The sequence below is a fragment of the Labrus bergylta genome, chromosome 5 (assembly GCF_963930695.1).
Source record: "Labrus bergylta chromosome 5, fLabBer1.1, whole genome shotgun sequence".
Lineage (NCBI taxonomy): Eukaryota > Metazoa > Chordata > Actinopteri > Labriformes > Labridae > Labrus > Labrus bergylta.
Genome location: NC_089199.1, coordinates 9,049,509 through 9,071,957, shown reverse-complemented (window position 1 = coordinate 9,071,957; position 22,449 = coordinate 9,049,509). Strand labels below are relative to the sequence as shown.

The window sequence follows — 22,449 nt, the reverse complement described above, 5'->3', positions numbered from 1 at the left end:
AGTGGAAATCATGATGTTCACGCAAACAGGTTGCTTAATAGCTAATGAAGCTGCTTGGTGTAGTTCAAAAACATATACCATTTGTCTCGTCAAAGTCAATAGCGTCAACATTTTGCAGGAGATTTAAATTTTAAGCAGTGAGAAGTCTCAAGTTTAGAAATAACGGGCCTTATTGTGCTCTTCCTTCTTCATCTGTCAGGTATGAAACCTCAGATGTTATGATGTTGAGAACTACAATGTCTGACCATTTATGTTCCCAACCCCACTTTATAGATTGAATCTTTTTGTCCATCCATTAATTTGGGCACTTATGCCACCAAAAAGTGATCAAATTATCCAGTTTAAGACATGGAGTCCATAAAAAAAACAACATAATTTTGTGTAGCAGATGCATATTTTTTCTCTTTATTATTCATTTAATCATTTCCATAATCCCCACCCAAAGGTTGGGAACCCTAGCGTTACATAGATATAATGAATTGGCCGATATGTAGATGCTTTAATTAAGGTTCAAATGTCAACTCTGAAATATACTGCACACTACTGATCCATTTGTTACAAGACATATTGCTAAACCTTGTGTTCAATTTTTCATTTCAGCATGCTAATCACGTATGACGACTCAGTGAAGATTTCTGATTTCGGCACGTCCAAAGAGCTCAGTGACAAGAGCACAAAAATGTCCTTTGCCGGTACGGTGGCCTGGATGGCTCCTGAGGTGATACGCAACGAACCTGTCTCAGAGAAGGTGGATATATGGTAGGTGTTCTAACCCCTTTGTACTGTCCACTCTGCTCTGTGAGACCACTACAGTTATTATTATGGTCTGTCTTATCCGTCATAACATCTCATTAGTTACAGTCTACTACAGTATGGAGCTCAGGATCTTATTTCCAGAAAATCTATTCAGTAATATGTCCAATATCTCATTACATGAAACTCTATAGGGCCTCTGCCATATCTGATGGGTTGCCCTGTGTTAAGCCCCGACCTCCCCCTCCTCAATACATCCTCCTCCTGTCTCTCCCTCCCTGCATCCCTCCATCACTCTTCCTCTCCGTCCTGAAAGGAACGCAGGCTAATTTAATAATTGATTTGCCAGATGCTGCAGTGCTCAGGAGAGGCTGGAATAACCTTCCAAAGCCTGCAGAGGGTTTGGCCCAGAGCCAGCAGTGCATTAGCAGAGAAGTGAAAACAGGATTAAAAAGCTTTTGATGCAGAAAGAAAAGGAAAAAAAAACATGGCTGTATACTTCAGAGTTTTCTTTAAACTTATGTAAATGCTGTACTAGTCCACACAACAGAGAGTGACTCAGAGGAGGAGAAGCTGTTGTCAAGTATTATCTTGTATACAAGGATTAATACTAAAATTAAAGGGGTAGAACTTAACTTTAACAGAATTAAATACAATTCAACAATATATATTCAGTTTATTTATTATATTACATTTTTATACAAGAAAAAAAGGAGACAAAAGAAACGATACCTTCAATTACTAGACCAAAAAAAAATGAAAGGCTATGAGCGTAATCCTTAACGCAGAATTAGAATTAAAAACATACATATCGATATCTAAATCAAAAGGTGCACAACAACATAACAACACATGAATGCTATTATTACATTTCATGTCATAATGTAGCAGAGCAAGAAGTGGCTTTATTTGGTTATACAGCCTCCAGTTCTGTGGAAAAAATGATCAATCTCAAATTATGTCACAACGAACATAAACACATTTTTCTGTCCTAGGATGAAAATGATAATACTTGAAGTTGTCTGTGTGGGTTTTTAGTCATCCAGGTCATGGTAAATTTAAAGCTTGATCCAAAGTAACTGGACTGGTTGAAAATCTTGAAGACGTTTCACCTCCAATCTTGAAACGTGAAACGTCAACCAGTCCAGTTCCTTTGGAAAATACTTGAAGTTGAACTGCAGTTAGTCACACAGGAATGACACATGAATCGTTATTTACATTTCTGAACTTCAAGTCAAGTCGCATTGCTGTTATCCATCATGGTATTCAAAGCGTATATTTGATTCATACCATCACAGTCTTCTCTGCTTGTGCGTTAATATCATGAATCATAAACAAGGACATGGAAGGAATCTAAAAATACTCATCAAAACACAACATCCCTCTTCCCCCACGTGACCCTGCATGGATGCTATTGGTACCTTGGTTACGGTTCTTGGTCCCCATGGCAACACAGGAGTCACCATCAACAGACTTTCCTTAGTTACCTTCCCCTTGGGGCCATCACTGTTGAACCCCAAACAAACACAGGAAGAGATGAAAGTCATCAATGAAACAGAGAGCTGTAGAGACATGACGAATCAAATCAGAGTCACATGTTCCCAATTTATGTAACATATTAAGTCTTGATAAAACTTCAGCTGCATGTAAGGTATAAGCATCAAAGGCTTTTTACAGTTCTTAGAAAACAGTGGTAATCTAAATATAAAGAATCATTTCTGCACAGTCAAAAATGTGATATTTTAGTCATGTTTCCTCTTATACTGTCATGTTACATCTTCATTCCTCTGTCAGAATAGTAAGGATGCTAAATCTCTTCCGCAGGTCGTTCGGTGTCGTCCTGTGGGAGATGCTGACAGGAGAGGTGCCCTATAAGGATGTGGACTCCTCGGCTATCATCTGGGGAGTGGGCAACAACAGTCTGCAGCTGCCTGTACCTGACAGCTGTCCAGACAGCTTCAAACTGCTTCTCAGGCAATGCTGGTGAGCAGGCGGGAGGGGGGGGGGGGGCGGCAGAGAGGGTTGAGTTGGGATACGGAAAAAAGAAAGTTGACGCATCAGCACAAAGAGAATGTAATGAAGTTGAAAGCTTTAATTAAGCTGAGAGAGGGAAAAGTTGTCCAGAGAAGGACAAGAGAAGGATTATATGAGAGGAAAGGTCGCTCAGGTCCGTGTTTCTTCATGACTGATAAAAAATTGGTTTAATTTGTTCACAGGAACTGCAAGCCAAGAAACAGGCCTTCCTTCCGACAGATTCTCCTGCACCTGGACATCGCCTCAGCAGACATCCTGTGCACGCCACAAGAAACATACTTCCAGTCTCAGGTAAGCTGCATTTATCTCTGTCCACAGCACAAACACAACAGCTCATTGACATGTACAGGATGGGTTCAATTAGATAAGAGTTTTTTAAGCTCATTTTTTAGACTGAGTTAGAGAGATCAAGAGGATAAAAAAACTACAGTGACTACTTGCCTTTTTAGTTTCATTTAATCATGTCAGAGTTGTGTTATTTTAACCACAATGTTTGTCAGCATACAATGGCAGTGAAATAGTTATAATGTACATGTTTGCCAAAACTTAATGAGATATCTTTGTTGTTTAAAGTTTGACTTGAACTATCCATTAAACCATGAGGGCATCTCTTTAATTCAGATTAACATTTTTCTCATTATATGTTGCTTCTCAAAGCTTGTTTAGACCGAAGAGAAGGTGGACAGAAAAACAGTTGACATTGCTGTTCACTCACTGTTTGATGAATGGTAGGAAAAAAATGAAGCTACAACTTCTCAACTAATAAACACATCAACAGGCATCAGGCGCACAAGAGCTCTGTGTGCGTCTTCAATTATCTTCTGTTAACAGCAGACATTTTCTGTCAGACCACCACCATTGGTTTCCAGTCTGCTGCAGATATTACTGGCAGTGCAGCTGCACTGGGGCCCCTGGCCTCTCCGGGGCCCACTAATAATACCTGTGCTTTCAATCACAACGTATTACTTTTGCTTCCTCGGTCTTTGTTCCCTGTCACACATGTGAGGGCCTTTTTTGCAACCTCCATCATATCACAGCCTAATTGAGAAGGTCAGTGTGATGGAGGAGGAGAAGAAGGAGAAAAGAGGAGGAGGATGGTGTGTGTGTCTGCCTGTGACAATGTGGGGGGATGGGAAGGAAAAATGAAAAATGTCTCGGATAACTGCAAACCCAAACAGATGAAGGGCGGTAGACTTAAAGAAGTATAATTGTGTGGAAGAGATGTGTTTACTCATCCATGCACAACCACAGATCCATTTATAACTCAAGCATGTATAATCAGGACACACAAGTGCACACAAACACTAACATGAAATTCACTTCCTCTCTGTCTCCTCCCTTTATTTCTTATAATGCAAAATACAAACCTCTTTCACTCTGTCCACTTATCCTTGATCCTTTATTTCTCCCTTTTTCTCCTTTCCTCCCCCTGTCTGCCCCATAATGGATTTTTCTTGTGACGTTAGTAAGAAGTATTTGCTGCTGGAGTGTATTGATTGCTTTAATGGCAGGGCGCAGAGAGCAGAGAAAGAGAGAGAGAGAGAGAGAGAGAGAGGAGAAAAGAGGGGATGGGAGATGTAGGAGAGTACGCAGAGTCCATTAGCTTAATAAGAAGAGCATCACTCATGCGAAGGCTGAAATACACACACATGCAGTCTATGCACACGTATGTGCATGCACACTCTCGTAAATCTGGACTTCCTTTGTCCTTTGATATGACGGGTATCAGATAACAGCTGTCATGCTCCACTGTGTACAAGAAAATGCTCGCGCTGCCTTTTTTGTGTGTGTTCATGTCATGTCAGTTCATGTTCAGTTTCTCTGCTTTTGTATTGGTTATCATCTGACAGCTTAATGGGTTTTGGTCCCAATGATACACCCGAAACTCAGTCACTCTGAAGGTGCAGTGAAGTTTATTCTAGCTATTAATGTGATTTGTTTTCATATTACGCCTCAAATTAAGTACAGTCATACTCCATACACAGTAATGGCAGGAAATTTTGTAATTTAAAAGAATCTGAGCCCATTTTACTACAGACTGTAATCAGTAAGTCATTAGAACCTGCTCTGATGTTTTTTTTTAAATATTTTTCTCAGGTGGAGTGGAGAGATGAGGTGAGGCATCACTTTGAGCAAATCAAGTCCGAGGGGACGTGTATTCACAGGCTGGATGAGGAGCTGATCAAACGACGCCGAGAAGAACTAAGGTTGGCAAAGAAACTGGAACACAAAAAACACAAAAAAGAGATGACCACCTTTTAAACACTTAGTTAGAAGAGTTAGAAAATAGCTACACGGCTAACTAAGAGATGAGGATAGGCTTACAGTTCAGAAAACACTTTATTCTCATTAGAGTAGAAGTAGAGCAGTTTAAGTGTTTGTATTTAAATATAATTTCCTTCTCCACACAGACATGCACTCGACATCCGGGAGCACTACGAGAGGAAACTGGAGAGAGCCAACAACCTCTACATGGAGCTCAACGCCATCATGCTGCAGCTTGAGAACAAAGAGAAAGAACTGCTCAAGTATGAATGCTTACAATTTTTTTCCCTGTTCATATAAAGAAATATTCTCTGTTTTGTTGTTTGATCATGTAATCAAAGGAAATTCAATGTGGCTGAGGAACTAAAAATACCTTTTCATCTCAAAACCGGTCTCTATAAAGTGATCTTGATTGACTCAAAATTCTCATATCTGAACATTTATTCTTTTAAAAATGCTAAACTACAGTCAGATTGTATGGGGGCTGGGAGTGAAAAGGCCTTTCTAAAGCCCAATCAGAGTAACATGATACAGCAATGTTCTGTCAAGAAGGCACAGTTAGTACGTTTTTGTTTTTTGTCACACTGTTACAGTAGAGTTGTAGTTGTTTAAATGTTTTGTTCCAATAGCTTTACCCATCAACACTGGTTAAGTAGTGCTTTTGTAATGAAGAGCGGGGAAACGTTCATCATCAATGCCGCTCATCAGCAGTGGATGGTCATTACATTCAGCCACACGGGGCCATTGCAGTGTAAAATAGCTCTCTTATGCCATGCTGAGTACTCCTTGACTTCCATTAATCCAGTATTGGCTCTGTGTTTAATCATCAGGAGGGAGCATTCACTGGACAAGAAGTACCCGGGCTGCTTCAAGCACCCCAGCTCCAGACAGTCCGCCTCCACTAACTCCATGGAGAAACTCATGAAGAAACGCAACGTACCTCAGAAACTGCCCTCACACAGCAAGAGGTGAGACAGCTCAATATTGTTTAAGCCCAAAGAGTATGTTAAACATACTTTATTTTATTTTAAATCCAATGAAAAGACCAAAACTATCAATCAATACGTATAAGTATCACATTGTCTAAATTGTACCTGTGACATACAGTATGGACCTCCAGTTTTATTTTTAAGTGTGTTAGTTATAAAAGATACATCCCTGAACTGGGTTGCATGTTCCTCCTATTATGAATATGAGCCTTGTAGTTTATTATGGATCCATCCTATTAACACCAGTGTTCTGCTGTAAATGCTCACACAAAAATAATATCACAAACTCCACATCGTTAAGTCTCTATAAATGCTGGATTTACTTCTGTTTGAGTTGTTTGCTGTCTCTGTTAAGTTTTACACTAAACTAGCTTGCTAATTTATACAATATTACAACAGTTTATCGAAATTTTCAGTCAGCTAGCTTATACTTCTAACAGAATTTTAATTTTTCTGAAGTTTAGCTTGATAGCTTATAATATGGTATTTCAACAGTTTTGATATAGTTTTGATAGATAGCTTAAATACACAAAAACAGTTTAGCCAAATTCAACTTTCCAGCTGATGAAACAGTGAAGCTAAATTCAAGCTAGCCTTAAACTACAAGGTTTCTTCTTTATAATGACACATTTTACTAAATGCATATATTTATGAATGTATAGCTTACATTAAGGTACGTAGTAGTAAAAAGTAGTAAAAAAAGTAGTATTAAAAAGTATTGTTGTATATTTTCACTGTCTATTCCAGGCCAGACCTACTAAAGTCTGAGGTCATCCTCCCCAAACTGGACTCTTCCATGACCCAGGTCACAATTCCTAACAAAGGCTCTACCTCCCCTGGCCGGTCACGCAGAGGAAAACCCCGCTACAGGAAGGCTGGAAAAGGCAGCAGCGGGGACTTGGCTCAGCTGAAGGCCACTCTCTCTTCTTCATTAGCAATGGTCAACGCCACCACCTCCGTTCCCAGCAGCAAACAGCACTTAGACCCCAGTGCAGCTCTCAGAGGCCTGCAGCACGACCTGTTGCTCAAAAAGATGTACTCCTCGAGCCCGGATCTCATTTCAACCACTTTGGAGGCTGAAGGCCGGAGGAAGGGGCAGCTCAGGCCGGGGCTGGACAGAGCGGGCAGTCAGAGCGCCTCAGCCGGGTTGGGGGAAAGTAGGACTGAAGGTGCAGAGGAAGGGCCGGATGTGGGTGCAGGGACTGATGACCTCGCAGATACACCTCCACGCAGTGACACGCCCAGCGAAGATGCAGCTTCTATCCCGTTCTCCAGCAGCCCTGATTCTCCATGCGGCAGGGGGGCAGCTGCAGGGAGGGCACCCACGCACGGGAACCCCCGTGTGTCCCACGATGGGGAAGAGAAGGAGGAGGGGACAGTGATCACACGTTCACCCAGAAGTCAACGCCTCACTCCTGCAGCGCTGCTCTACAGGGCAGCAGTCACACGCAGTCAGGTGAGACTCAAACTTCGGCCTGGTTAAGCAACATCTTTTTTTTTTTAACCTTTTATTAACCAGCACTAGAGCCCCATTTAGATTAAAATTAAATATTTTGTTGAGTGTCTTGGCCAAAACAGGCAGTGAAACAAAAAACAAATAAGAACAATAAAAAAAAAATGTCTTGTACATTATGGTGTACAGTGTGCGTACATTCAGGCAAAATGCATACAGCTGCAGGACAGAACATGTACTTACGGAATAAAAAAAAGGGAAAAGTCTTCAAACTGAGAAGAACTAGAGTCTTCAATTCCATTTCTGCCACTTATGTACAGTTGCTTAATCATATCAGTAGTTTGGCTTCATTTGTCAGTGTCAGTTTTGGGTATAAATGTGTTACAGGAGTTTGATATAAGTCATGAATTTGTATATTTAGGAAAAGACATTGATGATTCATTGTTTTCAAAATCACCTTGTGGTACCAAGTTTATACTAATGATTTCATCATGGGAATTTCTTATGAGATGATTCAGGGATCTCATCAGAAATAGGGGTTGGGATCATTCATGTTTACTAAAACAAGCAAACTCTTGAGGTTTTAATGAAAACTGTTTATTTTACCCACAGAGACGTGGACTGTCCTCAGAGGAGGAAGAAGGAGAGGTGGACAGTGAAGTTGAATTGCCAAGGAGACGGTAAGAAAAACTAAGTTATTATTAGATCTACTGTTTGTATGTTGCTATGCATAAATGTATTACTAATGAATGTATCTCACACCAAACAAAAGATAATTCTAGAACCCATGGTGTACACACACACACACACACAGAGGTGTTCTATTTAACCTAGACTTAGTCAGTAAAAATGTGCATTAAACAATTTTGCAAGTATTATCTTCATGTTCAGCTCTACTGTCGTCCCAAAAGTAAAATGTGTACTGCTGTGTGTTTGGTTTACATGTGGGTCAGTGTAATCTTTTAACCCACACTACTTAATGTCATCGTATCCTCTTGTTTTCTCACTCAGACGTCCTGTGAGCATGTCCAAATGCCAGTCCTTGTCCACCTTCAGCTCAGAGAACTTGTCTGTGTCTGATGGCGAGGAGGGAAACACCACAGACCACTCCCACAGCGGCACACCAGACGTTGTCAGCACCAACACCGACGAGCGACTGGACGACAAGAGCGATGACCTATTGTCTCAGGGCTCCGAGATTCCCGCCGACCCGTCTGACCCGACCCAGCTGGGCTCTGACGGGATGTCTGAGAAGGAGGCCATTCTGCGTCAAGTCAAAACCCAGCTCGCTATTAACGACCATAATTACGAGGTAGGCTGCAGGGCGTGAATAAAAAGATTGAACTTGATATAGACTTTTTTTTAAAGAGGCATGTCACGTTCAGCTAACACATGCTAAAACATACGTAACGGATAATTAGATGCAGAGAAAAGGCCTGAATATTTTTTTTGTACTTAAAATGAAAGATTCTGCTGCTGCTTTAATCTAGATCCTTCTTGTGGTTCCTTCATACCAGGGCCTCTATGACGACTCAGACTGTGACAGTGCAGAGCTGGACCATTCAGGCAGCGCAGAACCAAGCCAACCTCCAACCAACTGGTGAAAACCAGGCACCTCAGCCCCTTCAAACGAGGGCAGATCCAGCCTGTGAATGCCTCTTTTGCTTCTTTTTTTTTGGACCGTATAATCCATGGAGTCATGATCAAGGACATTGCACAGAGGCAGGAAATGAAAGCCTGCTTCCTTCACCACAGGGAAGAACAAAAATAAATCTTGTCAAATTCATGATATCCTCAGAAATAAATAAGAAAGCAACAAAAGAATATCCTATTCCCTTTAGGATAATTGCATCACGATAATGGCAAACTGAATTGGGGAACAAGCTCAGTTGATGGATCTTGATAGCAACTGGCCTGAGATCATTTTGCAAGAACTCTTCAAATGACTCCTCAGTGACAGAGGCCGTCTCTAACCGTCCTCTGTGTCCGTTTGTGTTTTTATCTCCGTTATCAAAATGTGTCATTTTCATTCTCAGCAATGCATCAGATGTGATTCTAAAATCTTTTCAGGGCATTTATTTATTCTTGTTGTTTTGTCGACATTACTGACATAGCCTGTGATGTTGCTGCTTGCACTTAATTTATGAAACGTACTGATTTTCTCCTGATCATTGTCATACTAAATTTACTTTTAAAAGAGTATGCACTGATTAATCTAGTTTTTTTTTTTTTTACAGTGAAATCAATGATATTGTTTACATTCTTAATTTGTGATGTTTACATTTTTTTATTTATATTTGTAACATGGATTATGTTCCCACTTTCTACTCCTGTGTTCAAATGTAAATATGTGATGTTGTAAAATGAACAAATTTTTAAAATGTGAGATTGTATAATTTAAAGGTGCTGACGTTTCTAATTAGGTGGCGCTACTCTGTTTTAAACCTCAAATAGCTTATTGATGATAGAATGTACTCTAGCTGCTGTTCATGTCCAAGCATCGAAACACAGATAAAAGACGAACAAAGAAAAAAAAAAAAAAAAAGCAATACGTCTGCTCTGTTAGAGAATGTGGTGTCCTGTAAACAAAGCAAGAGAACAACAGCTGGGTTCTGTTGGGACATACAGGCTTGTAAAAACAACAAAACAGTATTGCAGTGTTTATCAGTTTGAAAGCCCCTTTCTAAAGATATGGGGGTTTACAGCTCATCAGAGTATTAGACTCATCAAAATCAAATATAGAATCATCCATAGAATAAAAAGAAGCAGAAACACTTTTCTGCTAGATATTTTAAGATTGTGGTTTAGAAAAGTGAACGACGGAGACACAAAACAGCAGCATAAACATTAGGATAAGAAAACGTAAAAGGTTTTCTGCTCTCTCCACTGAGTCAGACTGGTGGCCATATGATGCCATGTGCTAAACCACAACTTAGAAATGTTTAGGACATTTTGGGAAACTTTAAAAGTGTGGCACATATCCTTTGTTTTACGTATCTGTTACTACGTAAAACACTAAGCAAACAAGCGTTTCTGTGGATGAGGTCCTTCAAGAGGACAGAAATTACTTTTAATCACTGTGGGTTTAAATGACTAACATTTGGGACCCCCAATTTTGAAGTTTAATTACCAACTCCTAAAATCTGTGTACACCTACACACAAAGCCTGTGTGATCACTTCACAGTAAGGTCAGTCTGTCATGATGTTACCAGCTGGAACTACAGCAAAACTGACGGTCATTTTCCAGCAGTGTGTAAGGGCTCTTACAAAGCTGTTTTAATGTTCTTGTGTCACTTTATAAGACTTCTATTATGCACATGTTCCAAGGTTTCTTGACTGTACTGCAGCTAATTAGTTTGTGTTCTACTCCTTGACCAATCAGGTCCTACTCAATAAGCTAAAAATGGCAGCTTCTATTTTTTTTATCTGGTGTTAAACATTGAATATGTAAATCATTTCAAACTGATTGTGGCCCCAAGATGTAAAGCTGAAACATCCTCCTGAAGGATGAGATGTTGCCAAAAAGCAAAACTACTGCCCTCTAGTGTCTACATTGAGGAGGTACATGTGTTTCCCCCTGATGATGATGCCGATTGAAAAACCCTGTATAGACTCACGTTTGCTTTTTATACTGCATTATTGTAACTGTACAGTAAATATATTTAAGAAACAGTTTAAATAAAATACAACCTGTGAAATATCACCTTGCACAGACAAACTACTTGACATGACAAATTTCCCCCAAACAAGTTGTGGTTTGAGCATTTCACATCTTTTATTCCTGTATTTTTTTAAACAATGTTGTGGCACCCAGGTCTACAGTCTCAAAAACGTGCACAAAAGTTCTCTCTTTCCTGCAAACAAATAATAAAATAAATTCTGTCTCGAGCAAAGCAAAGAGCAGGAAACTAGTGTTAAATCACAACCCTTTCTTTGTCTATTTCCAGAGCTTCCATAATTTCAGCCTCATCACATTTAAGAGATAGATCAGTCAGTGTCCAGGAGTTCATCCCCCTTTGGTATTAAAAAAAAATATTTCCTCCATTTTCAACAAATATTCCAACATTTTTTTTTAGTATATATCAATCTTTACAAAAAAAAGCGAGGAGAACCCTCTGCTTCAATCCCTAGAGCCAAGTCCGACCCCCCCATAAAACCTCCCAATCCCAGCAAAATATCAACACACGATTTCAGGATCAGGAGAGGGGGAAAACCAGGAATGACATGTAGAGGGTGGAAAAGTGACACGTGTTGTAAAAACACATTTCAAAATTATCTGGCTAATTCAATTGTGAGTGTTAGAATATTTTGTCGATGTCATAACCAAATATAACAAGTGACAGTGCATGTACAGCTACGTGTTCTCTGCAGTGCCACGAGTGCAATCCATGTTACAAGCACTTCAATTGAAAAGGGTGACAAAAGGGGGAGCATACTGTGAATATTTAAATCGTGAGGATGGACATAAAATGGACAGACCGACGTGTGGAACTGGGTGAGTTAAAGGGTGGGTATGTATATAAACACAGAATAAAACAGTCACTCTAGTCTTATTTTTGACTCTTTTTTTTTTTTTAATTTTCCTTTTTTGTAGTTTCCTTTTTGAAGAAAAAAAAACTGACTGTACAGAACTAAATCTATATGCCTATTCAGAGTGTTCAAACTCTTCTCTGTGAGGAGGAAAAATGGCAAAATGAAAAAACAAAGGGAAGGGAGTGAGGAATCTGTCCAAAAAAAAAAGAACGAAAAAAAGTCTAATAACAAATCATTAAAACCTCCAACTCATCTCAAAATGGGAATTTAAAACCTTATTTTTTGCTTCTTTTGACTAAAACCAAAACAAATGAAATAAATAATGATCAAATCAGAGGCGGATTAATATGATTTCAAATGAGGAAGAGGCAGTATAATTTATAAACTCTTGAGTTGGATAGTTGCATTGACCGTTTTATGGTAGCCGGTGACATAAAAGTGAGATTTAGTGCAGATGCAGAGTCCTATCAGTTGGCTGCCAGTCCTGTGGCCTCAGAGGAAAGCCTGGAGAGACAGAGAGACAGACACCCGTAGACCAGGGAGAGAGAGAATGAGGCATGCAATCAGACAGACAGGATAAATGTCATTTAATGCACATTACATTGTCATAATAAAATGCTAGATAAAGAGACCATCTGGATTCATTCAACACTAAATGCTTGCTCTAATATTTAAAAAAATGATTAATTTGACATTTTGGGAAACACTTCTTTAACAAAGATTTAACAGGTGATTGCTCATTGCACCTTGTTAGCTTAGCACAAAGAATAGAGCCCATAGATAGTATAATGAATGGACAGCACAAGAGCGGGAGAGAAGTGAGGCCAAAAGATTTAGTCCTCTCCCTGCTGACTGGCTGCAGTATAGGCCCCGACTACTACTCCTTTTTTTTTTAAACAGATGGAACAACCAAATACAGTTCTTATCGTGTTGATTCATGTCCAAGTGTTCTCTTTTTTTTGGAGAAGTTAAGTTTCAATTTATTTAATCTGAAAATGAGCCGTTGTGACGTCATGATTGACTGCTCTGTAGGCTAATTCTGCTCCTGCAGTGTCATTACCTAACTAACAACGTAGAGGAAGAACGGCGAGGAAATGTAACTAACATTAAAAGAGCGTTTCCAACAACAAACAAACCACCTGAAGGGTCTTGCTAAATATTTACTGCACATCCAGATTGTGCATAACTGCAATCACTTCATTCAACTTGCAAAAAGAAAGTGAAAATGCCTTCCAAATTGTCAGAATATTTCTTATCCTGGATCTAAATCAAATGTTTATTTTAATTCCTTCAATCAACACACTTCTTAATAAAAGGGTGGTTTGGTGGCCTTTGATACCTGAGGACAGATTTACTTTTTAGTGACATTTGATTGCTTCTTACACAGGCAAAATGCAGATAAATAAAATAACAATTAGACAAGTAGTTTACAGTATGAGCGCTAACAATAGTCACTTAAAATTTACTACAAGAGAACTATCCCCATAAATACAATGTGACATCTTAAAGAGAGCCGCTACCTGAGCAGAGCTTACACACAAAGAGAAATGCTTCAGTGTCCATGCTAAGTTCAAAGTCATTAAAAATATAATGCACTCGACAGGTTATTTCTTAAAGAGACAGGCCAAATCAAGCTACAGATCTACTTTATAAATATGGCAGCAACCATGTGTCTGGCTGAGTAACACTCGTTTGTGTGCGTTTGTTTTGTGTAATAAGTTAAGCGTGGCATGGCTCAGCCAAATACAAAAGCGAGTGCAGGTACAGACAACAAAATTGTCTGCACTTTAAAAGGAGATGACTTATGTTTCCTTGGTTAGTAAGGGGAGAGCCTCCGCCTTTTAGACTTGGAGCTCAACTCAGGGGCGATTTTGGGCTCAGTGGGCATTGGGTGGGCGGGATTACTGGCCCCGCTGACAACATGGAGGGCCAGGAGAGGGAGGGGCTTGAGACTGAGGAGACTCGACACACAGGCAGGAGAGCTGGGGAGCAGGGAGTCAGTGGTGGAGCAAGAGGAGGAGGAGGAGGAAGAGGAGGGAGGAGACGGCCCTGGAGCCAACAAGGACAGAGGGATGGAGGCTGAGGGGGGCACCACACAGGAGGAGGAGGAAGAGGAGGATGAGGAAGAGGAGAAGGAGGAGGTAGCGGCAGAGGAGGTGGTGGTAGTAGTAGTAGCAGTATTTGTGGTAGTAGTAGTAGTAGTAGTAGAGGTGGAGGGAGGGCACAGGCTGGTCTGTTCAGGGTTCAAGGAGGAGGAGGAGGGAGGAGGTTTAGAGGACTCTACACTGTAGAAAGAGAGACAAGGAGAGAGGGACAACACAGTCGGGATGGGTCACAGGGCAGGCTGGTGAGCAATGGGTGGGGGAGGGGTACGGGAGAGGAGGAGGAGGAGGAGGGGTGAGGAGGAATCACTCAGGGGTGTGATTATACACAAAGACAAAAAGCTTTATTAGAAAATAATTTGTCAAACCATAATAAAAAGGATAGAGGGAAAAACATCTCGAGTGAGAGATCAATGTTAAGTTTAAGGGAAAGAACACACATGCAGACTGACAGAGAGCTAGCAACACCACAGTGATGATTAGCAGTAGCCACAAAAATACTATTTACCCAATCAGTGGAACTTAAACACAAATCAGAGCAGCAAGTTGTCTGGTTATGTATTTGCTTTATATCTGTAATCTATTTATTCCTTTAATAAAGTGTGGTTACATCCAGAGAAATCTGAGCAGGTGGACCCAAGTAACGCATGTTTTTCCTTTTTCTAATGATAACAATGAAATTAAATTGGACAGACACAAAGTGAGATCAAATACATCATAGCTAATGGGATAAGCTCTTTTTTAAGCCTGGGACTGTCAAAGGCTAAGGTAGGGTATAAGTGATGATCTCACCTGGCGTTGATGAGGTACTCTGCCAGGCTGATGCTGGCAGGCGACCCTGTGATGGTGACCTGGCGGTCAGTAGATCCATCCACTGGATTTGCAATCTTGATCTGGGCGCCTGACATTTGCCTGATCTCGTTGATCTTGGCTCCCTGGCGGCCGATGATGCAACCAATGAGCTGTAGTGTGACAAAAGGCAGCAAAGTTAGGAAATAGAAATACATATATGTGGTTGGTTAAAATTCTGTTAATACTTTTGTTTGGTTTTCATCCCAATTTCAATTTTTTCTTAGGGAACATTTATTGTTAATTAGAAAGCATGCCTAAATTTAAACAGAGGGACAAAGGACTTTTTAAATCACTTACATCATTTGGAATGGTCATTTCATGGGAACTGGTTTGAGCAGAAGCATCTATTCCTGAAAAACAATTGAGACATGATAACCAATAAAGGATAAAGTGCTTTTAGTAACCAATACAGAAACTACTCTACGCTTTGAAAACAGACCCACATTTCAACAAGTTGTTAAACTCCTGAGAGTTACTTTTCAGCAAAGGCCCGCACTGTGACAGAACTTTAGATGAAGGTACTTCAACTTCATATTATTATGATGTATTGCATGTGAAGGATGTGTTCATATAATTAGGAATAACTGTCAACACAAAGCAGTCCCAGACAACAGTACAAGTTATTGCCTTGTTAATCCACAGCATCTCAGAATGTATCAAGTAGAAGTTTAGAGAATTGTAATTTTGCTGTAGATGTTGTCTTAAGTAAAATAGACTTCTACTGCTTTGGTAAACAATATGTGATTCATTAAGAAGATCTAAAAAAGGTGCTCAGTCATATATATTATTATTTTCTTTTCCTTTATAAAAACAACACCATGCTCCGGTTTTCCTTCTTTGGGCCTTTAAACCTGTTTGAAGAAAATTCTTGAACAACTTGATGGTGACCATCAATTTCAGACTTTCTGACAATTGGGTCATTTTTTTTTCCCCCCATATTTCGTTTCATACCGGTGAATCCCTGGTTGCTGGGTGCAATGGGGAAGGGGCTCTGCTGCATAGCCAGCTGGTGAAGCTTGGTGAGCTGTGGAGAGATAGCAGCAGAGGAAGACTGTGAGAGTGAGAGAGGAGGCAGGGAGAGAAATGGAGGAAATGGGAAAACACAGGAAGAGGGAAAAACAAGAACAGAAACATCACATGTCAGTACAAACAGATACACACATAAAATAAAGATTTCCCATGTAGATCTCTTTGAATAACTGGTCTTAGACTGCATGGTACCCTATAAGTACTCCTCTAAAGTGTAGGCTGCCCCTCTTGGTAAAGCTGTCTCGCAGTCTTCAGGTATCATAACCACCTATATAAGACCCAAACATGAACTGAGACAGACTCAACTCTTCCAGTTATCACCTAAGTGAGTGGAAGAAGAGTTTCTTATGACTTGCCATAAGAAATGACTTTTTTTAAATAAATACACTGCCTTAAAAAATGAATCATATAAATGTTAAAATGCTAGGATAGGATTTCTTCAGTGTTCAGACTTCACAGGATTTATAATGTAGGCTGAATTATCTGTAGACGTCTCCTCCTCAAAGACAAGACAAACTAACCAGGTCATTTCATCTCAAGTTTAATTTAGTCAACTGGACATATTTAAAAACCAGTCAGCAACTATCTCATAAGGTGTGTTATGCAGTTTAAACAAGAGACTCATGTATGCTAGACTGAAGGTTCGGTTAGGCGTGATAAACAAATAGAGGCATCGTATTGAACAGCCAAATTTGAATCATCTGACAAAATTGTCTGTCAGGTGCAGCCCGAATAAACATTCTCATGTTTAAATCACGTCTAACCGGTTCAGTTGCAAGAAACTTTAAAAGAGAAAGTCTTTCATCACATCCAGTGCTCCTGACGGAAAAGCTCAAAGCCATTTAAAAAAAGAGAAAGATTAATTGGGTTGAGAGACATGTAATCAGAGCACAAACTAATGATGAAGGGTAAACGAAGACGGGGTGGGGAAAAAAGAACCCCATGTTTATCTGGGACAGACTAATGAACAAGGCTTGTAAAACAAGATGGAGCAAAAAAAAAAAAAAAAAAGAAGGAGGGAGGGGGAGCAGCAGGAAAAGATTGTTCTGCATGGAACAGTGGAGATTCTGGACAAACACAACAACAACACCAACAACAAATATTCGTCTAATAAACAACCAACTGGAGATGAACTGAGGAACATGAACAAACATGAAGTACCAACAGCGAGGAAAAAAAACTGGTGATAGCAGGTCACATTAAATTAAGGGCATGTTCATCTACAGTAAAAGGCTGTAAAATGAGGCGTGGGAGGGAAGGTGGGCTGTTGCACATTTTGGTAGAGGATAGTTGTTATTATGGGTAGGAAGTGGGGGTGATGGAAGGGAAGGGCCATGTAAAAATGTCTACTGCACTTACATCTGGTTGTGGAATCGCGTGCTGTCCTTGTACGGCATACGCCTGAAACAAACGAAAACAAAGCTTTCATAGGCCTCACATCTGATTTTGATTGCACTCTGCAGCTACATCTCTCTGCATATAAGGACCTCCTAAAACACTGCACACATGAAAGCCTGTTCTTAATTAAAGCCATTTGACAACATTAACACGCAAGTCTTGTCCACAAGTCTCCACATTCCTGGGAAAAAAAGAAATCTTCATATACATTAAGGAACCAGAAGGAGAAACATTGTTTTCAAGGAAAAAAGAAATGCAGTGAAATAAAAGACCTTGAGTTAGGCCAACAAGCATCGTGGTTCAGACAAACAATAGCGGAGAAAAGGCCACAAAGCTCTAAATGTTAAAACACAGAGAGCAAACGTACAGAGAAAAAGAAACAAACTGCACATTTATTACGAACTTCAGATTACTGAAGCTGTTGAAGCTCTTTAAAGAATCAGAATATGAATCTTTGGTTCGAAACTGCTTCCTAAACTGAAATACCTTTCACAGAGATTCGTTACTGTTATGGTCTTAGCCAATCATATCACAGTACAAACCAGGAAATGTCATTCAAATTATTTCTGTCATCGAGTAAAGTCTACTTACACCCTCTTCTCACACATCATGATCTACAAGCCTTTATTATTCTATAAAAACATGCATCCTCAACAATATCATTCACAACAGACAATCAAATCAATAAATAAACCACAAAGAATGGATCTAGATCCACCTGTGGTGTCCACTGTACCTGTCCGCCTGCAAAGATGACAGGGGATCCTGAGGGCTTGGGCCGGTAAGGGATAGTGACCCCCTTAGGGGGAGACTGAACAGGAGACACACAAAGACAATGAGTAATGCCGTTACAACCCATCTGATCACATTAACTTATGCATAACTCTGGGTAGGTTTGGAAGAGGGGTTTTTGACAAGATTATGGAGATCTTCCAAAGAGACTACGGTAATTTCAAAGTTCATTGAACTCGTATACAAATGCTGACTAGTCAACTAATCTAAGATTCAGAAAATACTGGAGTACAGTAAAAAGTTAGTACAATTGATTTAACACAACTAAACACCGGATCACAGCTTCTGTGAGTAAACCATGTCAAATTGGTTAGCAGAGCACAGCTAATGTTAGCAGTGCTAGCTCCCCCCCAGCCTTTGGTCGTCCTTGCAGGTAAATGTCCATATGACTGTGCTAAATGTGGTCAAATGCTCTTTTCGTGGGGGTTCTATTGCTGCATTCATGTGCTGCTCAGGTGGTCCAGGTTTTTGAGTTGGGAAGTCGTTCTTCCGACTTCAGTGTGTTCACGAGATTTCAGATTGGAAAAGTCGGAATGTTGTAACAACAGCACATAAAGGCGTTAATGCTACAAAGAAGATCTGTGAAATGTTACTGTTAAGTGATATTTGAGCAAAAAAGTTGATGTGCAATACTTGAATTAATAAAAAGTATGTTAACATTAATAAAACATATTTTGCCCCCCATTTGATGACGATTCTGACGTCAAGTTGTGAAGTCAGGCACCTAATTCGTGTTCAGAGTTTCCTAGTTGCTGTTCCGACTTGAGTCACTTATGTGAATGGTTTCAAGACATCCTTGTTCTAAACCCAGTACAAAGCAGTCAGCATCCCACAGAGATGACACCATGTCACACGATTGACTTTCAGGTCAACAGCTGCCACTTCATTTGCTTCGATAACTTGATGAGTTCACTCACCTCGAGCATGACCACGCAGATCTGCTTCACACACTCAATTATCGACTGGGGAGTACCAGCGATGGTGATGGCTCGCTCTGTGGAGTTGGGGAGCATGTCTCCTGCCACTTGTACCTGAGCACCAGTTGACTGCAACACAGACAAAAGAAACATTGTAAATGAGATGAGGACTCCAGATATTACATGCGTCAGTGTGTGGCAGGAAATAAGGATTTAAGGGTGCCGAGATTAAGCACACAGTATGAGTTTCATATACCTCTCGAATTTCCTTAATCTTGCAGCCACCTTTCCCGATGAGGGAGCCACACTGGCTGGCAGGCACCACAATGCGTAGGGTCACTGGGGGCTTGCTGGTAGCTGTGCTGTTTGTCATTGAGCTGCTTATGTCCTAGAAAAGAAAAACATCAAAATGAAGATTAATGCAGTCTGTGATTAAGCCAATTACTGCTGACCTGTAGATCCCTTAGTCAGTACGACCGTTGACCTACCTCTTCCAGCTTTTCAATGATCATGGAGAACGCCTTAAAGATGGCGGTGGTTGGACCTGCCAAAGTAATGATCCTCTCAGGACAATTGCCCTCAGAGATGTTGATGCGAGCCCCGCTCTTAAAACAAAGACAAAAATTCAGTACATTAGAACATTTTAGGAGACTCCCCCCCCAAATCTGAAAACTGTAGGCTCTTTATAACTACTGTTATATTCTACAGTACTTCACCAAAGAAACAAAGAAAGAGCTCACCTCTTCTCTCATCTTCTTCACAGATTCACCTTTCTGTTGGCAGAGAATATAATCATGGTCAAACACATCTCAAATAAAAAGCAAAATAATAATATACATTAAAATGTCATTTAATTTAAAAAGCAGCTTACCTTGCCAATAATGCTTCCAACTTCCTGTTATGAAATAAGAAAAGAGATGTTAATTACTAACATTTTCTTTAGCCCTACTTTTTTGTTTTTGTCTGATCCCACACAGACTCAAGATGGTGCTGTTGACCACGGAGACATCCAGGATTTCATCAAGCACAAACACAGTATATGTAGGCTACTGATGCAACACTAGTGCTGAGGCCTGTTAAAGGATGCTATGAGCTCGCACAGTTTTTGGGAAAAATTTTTTTTAGGTTTGGTATGTTTGCTGTAAATTTCTGATGCATTGGTTACACTTGTCAGACTGAATATCAGCAGATTAAATCACAAAAACAACATGTCACTAGGACTACAGATGCAACAAGTGATTGAAAGGTATGTGGTGGTTGCAATAGCATGCTATGTTGTCCATTTTAACTCTTATCTGATGTAGAAACGTCTGTAACACAATTTGGTCAATCAATTTGCTTAATCATTATCCACAGAGGAATTCAGAGAGAGATGCTCCACAGTATTTAGGAATATGTAACACCACTCTTAAATTAAGAGCTGTATTTGACTGAGCTCTCAGACGAAAAGCAAAGCATTTTTTTTAATAGAAGTATGAAAAAAGCAGAAAAGCACATACTGAAAATTTAGCACCAGGGGTAGAACTCGGAAAATCACACACAATACATCATGAGATGATGTACACAATTTCTTATTTGAAAGCAAGAATAACGAAACCCTCTAAATCAACGTTACACTTTGCTTAGAGATACAGGATCCCATCACAGTCACACACTCACTCATCAGATCAAAGTCCTGGCCCTTTATCGCTCCCAGAGGAATATCCATAGGGATCATGCCACAAAACTGTAAAGAGTGCCTAGACCAGCAGCTGATGGATGATCTCACCTTGCCATGCATGAGCAGCCTAATGGTAAGGGTGACATTGAGCCCTCCTTCAATCACACCGGAGTCCATAACTGCAACTGAGCTGTTTATGCAGAACTGGGGGGGTCTTTGGTCACCAAGATGGATCTAAAAGGACACACAGAGATGAAATTACACAAGAGGGATTATCGTATTGCAAAAGTTTGCAATTTGAAAAAACAGGATAAAAAAATGTCATGTGCTACTAAAACAAGTATAAACACTGATCTGTGCATGATCATTAAAAGTGGTAAAAAAAATAAATCTCCCTCTTTAGAAAAGAAGTTTCAGCAACACCCCTTAGCCTTACTGAGACTGTAGTGGATTCAACTACATGTAGGTCTACATATCTGCATGATTTTCATCCTAATAAATACTTTACAAAAGGTATCAGTCAGTAAAATGAAAAACAAATAAAGCCTGTGGCGAAGGTGGGTGAAAATATATTTTAGTAAAAAAAATTAAAAAAAACTCAAAAATTGATTCTGTGAAGAGGGCATGACATGTATGTGTTGTTCATGGAGAAAAAAATAACTTTCAGACAAAGTAAAGAAACATTTAAAGAGAATAAAGGGAAAGAGGTGGCACAGTATGAGAGCTAATGTAGCGTCACTGTTTGTGAAAACTGTATGATGTTTGATAAAAACAACCTATTGCTCACTCTCACTTAACTCAAAAAAAACCGATGGTATTAGGGTACATTTATTCCCAAGCATCCCAAATATGCTCTAAACAAAATGCAATGTATATCCGAACACGTTACTTAGCATGCTAACGATGACTTCATCATTAGCTGTGAAACAAGTTTATCAACAAACATGCTCACTATCACTCCCTATCACCTCACTTAAGACTTGAGCCACTTGAACACATGTCGCAGGTGCATTTACGTTTAAAAGAGTGTCTATTTGATGTCTCACTTGTCTCGGTTATTCTAAAGTTGAAGTTTAACTATTAAACCCTTGTTGTGTGAGTGTGTTAGCTGCTTAGCATTCATCGTGCTGGGGAAAAAAATGAATGAAGCATGCGTGCGCTACCTCACAACGCGAAGTTCAATTCACCCTTTAACATTATAAATAGCCGAGCGAGTGTCCACGACGTGCCTGGCTCGGCTGTGCGCTCCGTTTTTGGATCAATAAATGCTGCAGGAGGAGTACACATCCGTTTTTAAAAGCGACATAAAAATCAAACTTTCCGTCGCTAAGCTAGGTTAGCCGAGCTATAGGCAAAACACTTCTGCGCCGAGACTGCGTGCTCGTCAGCATGCGGCCTTGTTAGCATGCAGGCTAGCAGCTGGGCGCGATTTCTTTCCGCTACTTCATAAACAAAAACTGATTAACAAAAAAGAAAAAAAAAAGGGGGAGGCAAACAAAGAAAGTACATCTCACCTGGGGTCGTGTGCTGGTAGGAGATCGGGGGGAGGGTTGGGGTTGTAAGGGTAGAAGGGGAGAGGTTCGGGAGGGTAGACACCCGGGGGAGAGTTTAGAAAGGACTCGGGGAAGAGGGAAGAGTGATGTGAGATCGAAGCTCCACTCCTTTACACAA

The 22,449-nt window shown here is 40.1% G+C and overlaps 2 protein-coding genes across 7 annotated transcripts in view; one reads left to right on the top strand and one right to left on the bottom strand.

The window, feature by feature from the left end:
• LOC109986214 (mitogen-activated protein kinase kinase kinase 12) overlaps positions 1-9,769 on the top strand; it is a 28,491-nt gene extending 18,722 nt beyond the window's left edge. For both annotated transcript variants that reach the window (XM_020636754.3, XM_020636753.2), the window contains exons 5-14: positions 601-759; positions 2,578-2,736; positions 2,970-3,078; positions 4,885-4,994; positions 5,199-5,315; positions 5,883-6,020; positions 6,789-7,497; positions 8,107-8,174; positions 8,506-8,806; positions 9,012-9,769. In XM_020636754.3, coding sequence (XP_020492410.1) covers positions 601-759; positions 2,578-2,736; positions 2,970-3,078; positions 4,885-4,994; positions 5,199-5,315; positions 5,883-6,020; positions 6,789-7,497; positions 8,107-8,174; positions 8,506-8,806; positions 9,012-9,098 — 1,957 coding nt within the window. In that variant the 3' untranslated portion in view covers positions 9,099-9,769. The remainder of the gene's footprint in view (positions 1-600; positions 760-2,577; positions 2,737-2,969; positions 3,079-4,884; positions 4,995-5,198; positions 5,316-5,882; positions 6,021-6,788; positions 7,498-8,106; positions 8,175-8,505; positions 8,807-9,011) is intronic.
• A 1,476-nt stretch (positions 9,770-11,245) lies between these two features.
• On the bottom strand, positions 11,246-22,443 carry LOC109986215 (poly(rC)-binding protein 2). Of its 5 annotated transcripts, none has more exons than XM_020636758.3 (13): positions 22,293-22,426; positions 20,887-21,012; positions 19,990-20,013; positions 19,859-19,891; positions 19,607-19,723; positions 19,375-19,506; positions 19,119-19,247; positions 18,146-18,220; positions 17,371-17,412; positions 15,934-16,033; positions 15,280-15,332; positions 14,923-15,092; positions 11,246-12,532 (listed from the first exon to the last, which is right to left on the bottom strand). In XM_020636758.3, exons 2-13 carry the CDS (start codon positions 20,953-20,955, stop codon positions 12,496-12,498), a joined length of 981 nt encoding a protein of 326 aa, XP_020492414.1. In that variant the 5' UTR covers positions 20,956-21,012; positions 22,293-22,426; the 3' UTR covers positions 11,246-12,495. The 5 variants fall into 5 exon arrangements, with proteins under 5 accessions (XP_020492414.1, XP_020492415.1, XP_065810758.1 ...); XM_020636759.3 differs by having other exon boundaries at positions 15,934-16,006; XM_065954686.1 differs by lacking the exon at positions 11,246-12,532 and adding an exon at positions 12,539-14,313 and having other exon boundaries at positions 22,293-22,443.
• Positions 22,444-22,449: the final 6 nt, after the last annotated feature.

Excerpts from the sequence above, each read along its gene's own strand:
- LOC109986215 (XM_065954686.1), bottom strand. The coding sequence starts at position 20,955 with ATGGACTCCGGTGTGATTGAAGGAGGGCTCAATGTCACCCTTACCATT. Across the intron at positions 16,034-17,370 it reads ACGCGATTCCACAACCAGAT|TCTTCCTCTGCTGCTATCTC; the intron begins GTAAGTGCAGTA and ends TCACTCTCACAG. Across the intron at positions 15,333-15,933 it reads CAGCAACCAGGGATTCACCG|GAATAGATGCTTCTGCTCAA; the intron begins GTATGAAACGAA and ends ATTGTTTTTCAG.